The 9,497-nt window shown below is 36.3% G+C and overlaps 1 protein-coding gene across 1 annotated transcript; it reads left to right on the top strand.

Moving 5' to 3' along the window:
- The first annotated feature begins 641 nt into the window (after positions 1 to 641).
- On the top strand, positions 642 to 4,600 carry LOC102973898 (myelin P2 protein). Its single transcript, XM_007125349.2, has 4 exons — positions 642 to 750; positions 2,679 to 2,851; positions 3,068 to 3,169; positions 4,196 to 4,600. The coding sequence occupies exons 1-4, from the start codon at positions 678 to 680 to the stop codon at positions 4,244 to 4,246; spliced, it is 399 nt and encodes a 132-aa protein (XP_007125411.1). The 5' UTR covers positions 642 to 677; the 3' UTR covers positions 4,247 to 4,600.
- Positions 4,601 to 9,497: the final 4,897 nt, after the last annotated feature.

Raw genomic sequence — 9,497 nt, forward strand, 5'->3', positions numbered from 1 at the left:
TTTGTTCACCCATGAAAGCAATTTCTGTGTTCTGCTGTAATAGACTGACCGTATTGTCTGCCTACTCTGACTGCCTTGGATATGCCAACTATGCCAAGCCTCCCTTACCTATGAATACTTCCTCACACTGCTCCCTTGCATTTCTCTCCCACAACATATTTGAGGCAGTTATCACAATACTCATGGACATTTTTTCGTCTCTTTATTCTCTTTCAATAAGAATTCTTAATTGTGCAGACTCAGGATTGAGAGTGAACAAGATGCCTAAATACACACACACACACACACACACACACATTCATTCATTCATTCATGCTCATATAATTTAATTTCGTATAGGACTCAACTGATGGACTCTTTTCCAAAGCATTAAGGACCTAAGCACGTCTTAAAAATGTAAGAGCAACCAAAATTTTTTTGAAGGTTCAAATAGTACTGTCATTGATTTTTATAAACATTTTTGGAGACTGAAGGAGACATTATGTGAGGTTCTCTTTTGTCCCAGTGGATGATTGAAGAGCCATTCATTGCCCAGTCCTGACACTGCTTTTCCCCATTGGGTCTCTGTGAGAGTCACATGCTGTGGACATCTTTGAAAAGAATCTTCTGAGGCTTCAGCATCTCATTTGAGTCTCCTGAATCTCACTTACCACTGTGCTGAATTCTCATCCATCACAATGAGCAACAAATTCTTAGGCACCTGGAAACTTGTCTCCAGTGAGAACTTTGATGATTACATGAAAGCTCTGGGTAAGAAATGTTCTCTGTTGTTCTAATGGAGAGGATCCTTTTTGAGAAAGATGCATGACTATTTCCTTCTAACTCCTTTTCCAGGAGTATAGGAGTTTGCACAGGTTGAAGTACAATCCTCTTCTGGGATTAATCTTCTGTTGTGTCAATCAGATAATTTATTTGCATTTTATTTGTGGCAATTTTAATAGATTTTAACTCAGATAAGAGCTGCTTAAATGCATTAGAGTGCCCACTGATTTCAAAGGCAGTTTCATATCAATAGGGTTTTCGTTCCAAACCTGGAGGAAAGAAACCTTAGAAGCTTAGTCAACCTATTTTCTGGCTTTCCTGAAAGTTAGATTTACAACAGCTAAAGTGCTCATGAAATAAAGAGTTGAATATACTAAAGTTAATGGAAAACCTCTATTTAAAATTTTGATGCTTAGCTTAACCAAAATTTTTCTGTCTCTACCTCTAGGTTGTCTGTTATTACATAACTATGTGGATAAAGAGTTTGTAAAAAGTGAATGCTTCATAAAGCAGGATATTCACAGTCTAGGAAAGTTACTGAGAGAAAAAGAAGGGTGTTGTGGCAGTGAACTCAAACTCAGTTACACTAACATCAGGCTTTCCTGGAGTTGGAACAGTGGATGGAGATGGAAAGTCTAGTCATTAGTATAGCAACTTTATTTGCTGCTATTTCTAGGGAATTTTCCATAGATATGAGCACAAAGGTGTGAAGAGTATTTGGAAAATTTCCAGAGCTGTATAAATAAGTAGAGAGTGAAGCCAATGACCTCAGATCGCTATGCTCATCAAAGTACTTGTAATTTTACCTGTTCCGAAAGCATATAAGAAGGGTTCTATTTTTAGATAAAATGAGCAAAATCATGTTGTGTTGTCTCGAAAACTATGGGAACGTATGGGAATAGATCCATACCATAAGATTGGTTAAATTTATGGACTTCACTTTATAGCTGAGGAAGAAGCAAAATACAATATAGGAAAGTCTCGATGAAAGACTACCTAATTGTGTCATTTTCAAATTTTAGAGTACATAAGGACACCTGGGGGTGTTGGTAAAATGTAGATTCTTAGTCTCAGAGGTTTAGTTTGAAAAGCATTGTCCTGAATCATATCAAATAAAAAAGATTAATCAGAATTAGAAGAAAGAGTATAGTTCACAATCCTTTATTGGCTCTAACTCTTCACACTTCTTTATGTATATATAAATGTAAATATATGTATATTTATATATAACTAGATTTTCTTCATGTATCTCTCTCATTTGACATTTCTATTTTTCCATGTATTTCTATAATCTTGGGTAATATAGTAATAATACTTAAGAGTCTAATTTTGTTTTGTTTTCAAATGCAGAAAATTTTTTAAAAATTATTTTACTTATCTATGATCATTTGTAATGGTACAGATCATTTTAGGGGCTACAGCAAAATTTCAGAAATGAGCTTCTATCAAGGATATGGGGGGAATTCTTTTCCATATCCATAATATATTACTGAGGGAAAAAAATCATAGAATAGCATGTATAAGTCATAGTCTCATTTTAAAAATATATCTACAATATTTAGGCGTACAAACTAAAATGTCTGGAATGATCCATACAAAACTATAATTAGTAGTTTTTAATGGAACATCGGTTTGGATGTGGTAAAAATAGATGACTTGCACTATTTAAGCTAAACACTTTTAGCTTTAAAATCTGCAGGCATTACTTTTGTAATAACAAAACTTAAAATATTCAAGGCCATGGACATGTGTTTCCATTAGGTGATGAAACATGGGAGAAGGTCCTTAGCAGTAAGTGATATTACCTGCCATCTACACAGCTGAGGCACAGCTGAGCATAAAATATGGCCACCCATAGTCCTTTTAGGTAGAGGTTCTCTTGGTCAACAAAATTCTAACAGTATCTTGATTTTCAGGTGTGGGATTAGCCACCAGAAAACTGGGAAATTTGGCCAAACCAAGAGTGATCATCAGCAAAAAAGGGGATATTATAACAATAAGAACTGAAAGTACCTTTAAAGATACAGAGATCTCCTTCAAGCTAGGCCAGGAATTTGAAGAAACCACAGCTGACAATAGAAAAACAAAGGTAAACTTAATTGTTTCTCTTCAAATTTGGTGCAATCTACTACTTTGGGAGAGAAGATTACTCCTGCTAGTATTCAAAAGGGTAGACCACTCCCTTCTGTTGAAAATGAATGTGCCTCATAAAACATCTGTTATGAAAATGATTCAGTACTGAATGAACTGCTTCTTTAATCAACCAATGTCCAAGCAAGTCAGTTATGTAAACCTATCTTTGCAGAGCGTTGTAACTTTGGCAAGAGGCTCGTTGAATCAAGTACAGAAATGGGATGGCAAAGAGACAACAATAAAGAGAAAGTTGGTGGACGGAAAAATGGTAGTGGTAAGAGTAATTTTACTCTAAATACATAAATATTTAAATAGAGAAAAGGGTTACATAATTTTCAAAATAGTCTCTTTTCTTTGCAATACAGATGGATAAGAATGGCTAAGAATAAAGTTAGAGTTAATGTTTGGGTGATCTTTGAACTATAAAGACTCATCTACAGGTACTTCAGGCTCAGATTCAAGAATTTAGAAATGATACAACCCATTTGTTATTTTAGAAATAACAACACCTAAAAATGATTTTTTAAAAATAGTATGGATAAACCTCATTAGTTTAGACACACAAGGAGAAAAGCAAATCTAAGTTTTAAAAGCAAAGCACATCCCCAGTCAATTGTAGAATATTTGTAGATAGCTAAGCATTTTGTTTTCAAGAATCCATAGTAACTTGGACTAAAACATGTCAACAACTCAAGCTGAGGCCATTGGAGACCTTTTGTAGTTGGCAAATAAAAATGATGGCAAAGGTTATATGAGATGACCTCTAACAATTTTTTTAAGTCTAAGGTTCTGTTCTTACTAATAAACACACACATTGACTATAGATAGATTTATGTAGTTCTTTGAACATTCTTTTCTTTAGTACAGAGGAGCTTTATCATTAGCTCCACAGCAGATTTACATGGGGAGTAAATACCAGTATGGGGGCCCCAATACAGATCAACTGAATGCACATCTCTTGGGGGAGGAGGAGCCATCAGCATTTTTAAATGTTCCCCAGATAATGCAGATGTGCAAATAGTTTTGAAAACTACTGTTTTAGTAGATTTAAATCTGTGCCAATTATGCATGAAAACTTGCCACTTAAAAAATATACCTCTGCTGTAACTTAGATCAGCTTTAAAACTGTTTCCTCTGTTTCAATGGTCATGATTGCAAATTCCTGGAGACTGACATACTGATATTGTATTTCTTTCTGAGTTTAATCTTATGAGATTGCTTATAATGTCTGTTATTATTACAAATTTGCTGTCACCTAGTTTGAGTTTTAGATATTCAATTAATCTCTCTTTCTTTTAAGGAATGTAAGATGAAGGACGTGGTCTGCACCAGAATTTATGAGAAGGTCTGAGAAAGTTGTTTCCTCATTGAAGTGATATTTGATCATTTGATGTTGGAAATCAGCTATTTCCATTGGCGAGGCCTGACTACCCTGCACTTCGTTTGTTTTCGCTTTTGTCTTACTAGATCAGATCAGCAAAGGCCTAAACTGAGGATTAATCTAAATTTCAGTGTTATTTAAACATTTTCAATGTGTATGCACGTCATTACTGTATTAAAGATTAAAGTGTGTATATTGGTCAGACCTAAAGAATGGATAATGTCATTTAATTATCTGTGAAGTTCTAACTTATGTTGTATTTTAAATATTTGAAATGATAGTAAAAGGAAGTAAATATATTGATTGGGGTAGCAAACTCAAATGCATCAGGCACCAGGAGAGTAATGGGTTTAGAGGATCAGAAGTGAAGCAGACTAGAAGAAGGAGTTGTTTTACAATGAGGAGTTCTAGCTTCAGCTAAAAAGGGCAGCTGCTACTACAACCAATTTAAAAACTGAGGGTTAGGGCTTCCCTGGTGGTGCAATGGTTGAGAGTCCGCCTGCCGATGCAGGGGACACGGGTTCGTGCCCCGGCCCGGGAGGATCCCACATGTCCTGGAGCGGCTAGGCCCGTGAGCCATGGCCGCTGAGCTTGTGCGTCCAGAGCCTGTGCTCCGCAATGGGAGAGGCCACAGCAGTGAGAGGCCCGCGTACCGCAAAAAAAAAAAAAACAACTGAGGGTTAATTTACAGACAGTGAAATGAACAGATATTAAAGATAGAGTTGTGACAAATGTATGCATCCATATAATTCGCATCCTGATCAAGATATAGTACATTTCCCTAATCCCAGAATGTTTTCTCACACTCCTTCCCAGTCAATGTCCTGCCCTGTCCCAGCTCCAACAAAAGCAAGTAGTGATTTAGTTTCTATCACTGTAGACTAGTTTTGCCTGTTCTCAAACTTCGTATAAATCGGATCATACATTATGTGTTCTTTTCTGTTTGCCTTTTTAAAGTCAGCATAATGTTTTGGAAATTCATCCATATTGTTGCATGCAACATTAATTTGTTCCTTTTTATTGCTGAGTAGTATTCCATTGCATGAATATATCACAGTTTACTTATCCCTTCTTCTCTTAAGATAATTGAGTTATTTCCAGTTTTCGCCTTCTATAAATAAAGCTGCTATAAACATTCTTGTATAAGGCTGTTTGTGGAAACATGAGTTCCTTTTCTTTTGAATATTAACTAGGCATTGAATTACTGGGTCCAGCTGATTTTTGACAGGCAGGAATAGGGGACCACTCTGCCCAGGGAACAAAACTATTTCAGATATATCACATGATTGAGCAAATGAGAATACATTTTGATGTTGTTAGGAGCTAGAATTTTCCTTCTGGAAGAAGGCACATACAAATATGACAGAGGGAAGGCAAGAAAGAACTGTGTGCAAATGGACTGGAATAGATGTAAATTCATATGCATGGGATGTGTATACACATGCATATATTTCTTAGCTCTATCTACCTTAAAAGCTTACAAGCAAAGACATCTCAGTAGGCATGAGTACACCCAGCACTCAGATCTTGGTGTCTTAATATATTCTCCACTAAAAAGAATGATGGTTCCTTGGAGAAATGGCTGATTCTGATGTGAGAGCAGGGTAGGTACAACGTAAGCCTGAAATATCTTTTTATGCCAGAAATTAAGGAAGCTCTCCCCCAAAATAATAGAGATATGTCACCAAAATATCAGAGTCAGCTTGAGGGTGCTCTCAACTGGACAAAACTGGGACAATTTGAGAAGAAAATAATAGAGAAAAATTGTAAATTATAGAACACTGGGAGACAAAGAAGAAACCATGAATACATACTGGAAGAAGGAGAGAGAGAGAGAAGAAAGTATCTTCCTTACAGTAGACTGCCATAGGCTGACTGGTAAATGTGGAAAAGGTGCTGGGATTGGAAAAATTGTCATTTTTTCAACCATCATGGTCAATATTGGCTCAGGCAAGAATTGTCGATGGAGGTAAAAGCTAGAGCAAAATTTTGATTAGGAGCAGGATATTAGGTTGGTCTTAAAATACCTCCACACAGATTGCTTATTAGTTACAAGGGAAAAAAATAGTAACCACGCAGTAGAAAAACTGTACCACCTCTTTACTGAGTAATCAAAATTAACCTGATCAATGAGGGCAGATGAAAACCATGTGCCTTCAAATGTGTTCCCCTGAGAAGGAAGCAACATGGCTTATGCAGTATTCTGGCCTGGAATCCTTATCTAGATCTAATCATGAGGAAACAGCAGACAAATTCCAAGTGAGGAATGTTCTCTTAAAAGGGGGAAGAGGTGTTTAATTGAATTCTTCAAAAATGTCAGTGTCATAGAAGACAAAGAAAGGCTCTATGGAAATGTTCCAGATTAAATTATACTAAAAATACATGACGACTAAATGCAATAAGTTATCCCGGACTGGATCCTGCACTAGAGATAAAATGAATACTCCAAAGGACAATATTAGGTTAATTGGCAAATTGGAATATAAGTCGTAAATTAGACAGAAGTTTACTGTGATTACGTAAGAGAATCCCATCCCCCTATTCTTGGGAAATATACACTGAACTTTTGGAGTAATGAGCCATAAAGTATACAATTTACTCTCAAAAAATTTAGAAAAAAGTGTTGGGTGTGTGACACACAATACTCACATGCATACAGAAAGAGAGCAATTGATAAAGCAAACGGGGTAAAATTTAACAACAGATGAATCTGAATAAAAGCTGTATGTGTTCTCTTTGAATTAGTCTGATTCTTGAAATTTCATGCAAGTTTGAAGTTATTTCCAAACAATTTTGTTTCGGCTGCACTTGGTCCTTCTCCGTCTCTTGGCATTCAGCCAATACATCTGGGAGGCATCGTAACCAGGGTGGGGTTTTCTTTCTTTGGCTCCAGCTAGATTAACTCACAAAAAAGGAGAGTTTAAAAGCTACGGTGAGATTTTTAGAGGTTTGTGGTAATATGACTAACCATAAAAAAGTATTCCTCAATAAATATAATTGCACTATTATTCAAAAATCATGGGTACTTTTGCTTTCATAACGGGAAAAGGAATTACACTGATAATGAGGAAAACAAAATAATTATTTCAGCAGGTGATACATATTGTTAGATTTGAAAAAGATCTTCTAACAACCAGAGAGAGGAGAGGGGGGAAAAAAAACCACTAGAGTTCTGTAGTATTCAAAAAGAGTCTCAGAAAATAATTGTGATTGTCTAGTTGTTTTTGATATAAGCTGGTTAAGAGCGGTCAGACTGCCTAGGTCAAATTCCAATTTGCTACTTACTAGCCGTGTGTCATTGGGCAAGTTACTTCACCTCTCAGATCCTCAGTATTTTTACCTGTAAAAATGAGGTCAATAATAGAGCATACCTCAAGGAGTGTGAATAATAAATAAGTTAATATATGTAAAGTGCTTTGAACAGTGCATGGCACAGGAAAAGCATTATAGAAGTATCTTTTGTTATTATTATTTATCTAGTAATGCACATGATGTTCCAATAGATGAGGGCTTCACGGGATCCCAAAGTGAGGAGAAATTTCCAGGATCTCAGAGCTATTGATATTGATTTGCACACCAAGTGACTAACTTCATTAAGAATATTATTTACACAAAAGTAAAAACAATCAAAAAGCTGCAATGTCTTTTTAAGAAATCACCAGGTAAATCTTTAGTCGAGAACTAGAAATACTATGGTCAACATGAAGCCAAGACTCTCACTAGTAAAATCCAAGTACTATGCTACTTCTAGGCATAGAAGTATATATAGAGTGATATAACAACTATTGTTATATACCTCTGCTAATCTAAGCAACTTTTTAAGATGGCAATTCATGATTATCTACTCTAACCTAAACAAGGCCTAAATAAATACCTTTAATCCCAAACGGGTAAATAACTTCTCTGATGTCATTCTCTTGGAAGTCGTTCTCTTAGCAGCAGTGGTGTGCTGGAGCTAACTCCAATTGTTTCATAAGAGCTGATAGATTTTCAGGAATTTGGCAAGCCGGTGGTTAAAACATTGGTAGGTTGAAATCAGCCATGATGCTGGGAATTCCCTGGCGGTACAGTGCTTAGGACTCTGCACTTTCACAGCCGAGGGCCCCAGGTTCACCCCTGGTCCATGAAGTAACTAAGATCCCACAAGCTGCGTGGCCAAAAAAAAAAAAGAAAGAAAGAAATCAGCCATGATGGGAATATTTACACCAGAGAAAGAGGCAAAACACAACCAATTAGAGCTGTTTCTTGAGGAGATGGTTTTAAACACTTACTAACACCCCACTGCCTAGAAGTAGCATAGTACTTGGATTTTACTAGTGAGAGTCTTGGTTTCATGTTGACCATAGTATTTCTAGTTCTTGACTAAAGATTTACCTGGTGACTTCCTAAAAAGACATTGCTGCTTAGCTTTTAGGATGATTTCTTCTAAACCAAGTGGTACCTCTCTAAATATGGCTGCACATTAGAATCATCTGGAAGTTTTTAAACATCCCAATATGAAGACTGCACCACAGGCTTGTTGAGTCATAATCTATGGGTGATTGATAAGTGAGACCCAAGCAACAGTATTTTTCCTAAAACACCCAGGAGATTCCAGTGTGACCAGCTTGAGAACCACTGTGCCAAAGTCTCCCAAAGTTAAACATTTAAGGTAGTTCCGCACATGGTTATCAATTAAAATGGAGTAAAACGTCACCAAAGTCAGGAGTACCAAATGTCCCCAATGTGACCCTAAATAACAACAGGTAGTGAAAATACTACCATAAACATCAACTCAGATGTAATCAAGTCCTTCGTAAGGGAAGCCAGTGTTTACCTCTTATCTTTGTTATTTCCACAGGAGGCAACATAATTGGCCATTATCCACGACATATGGAAAAATGAAGGTGTAAAAATAGCAAAGTGTGGATCAACAGGGAAAACAAACTGTAAAATAATGCTAAACCTTCACAAAATATAAATCATCTTTCAGCAGAATTTAGAAAGTAAGTTCAAATTACTCAGAAAATGTAATACAGGACTAAATTTTGAAATAGCATTTCTCACCTTTTGCTGTCTATTAAAAAAAAAGATCAATGATGCAACACAGAGTTCTCAGGTCCCAGTTTTCAGGGCTGGAATTTTGGCACTGTGTATGAAGCATAAAATCCTGCCCTTAGTAACTGACTTGTGCAACAGTTTTAACTGGTCTAGTAGTGCGAGGTGAATATCCCAGCACCAC

Source organism: Physeter macrocephalus, chromosome 15 (assembly GCF_002837175.3).
Source record: "Physeter macrocephalus isolate SW-GA chromosome 15, ASM283717v5, whole genome shotgun sequence".
Taxonomy (NCBI): domain Eukaryota; kingdom Metazoa; phylum Chordata; class Mammalia; order Artiodactyla; family Physeteridae; genus Physeter; species Physeter macrocephalus.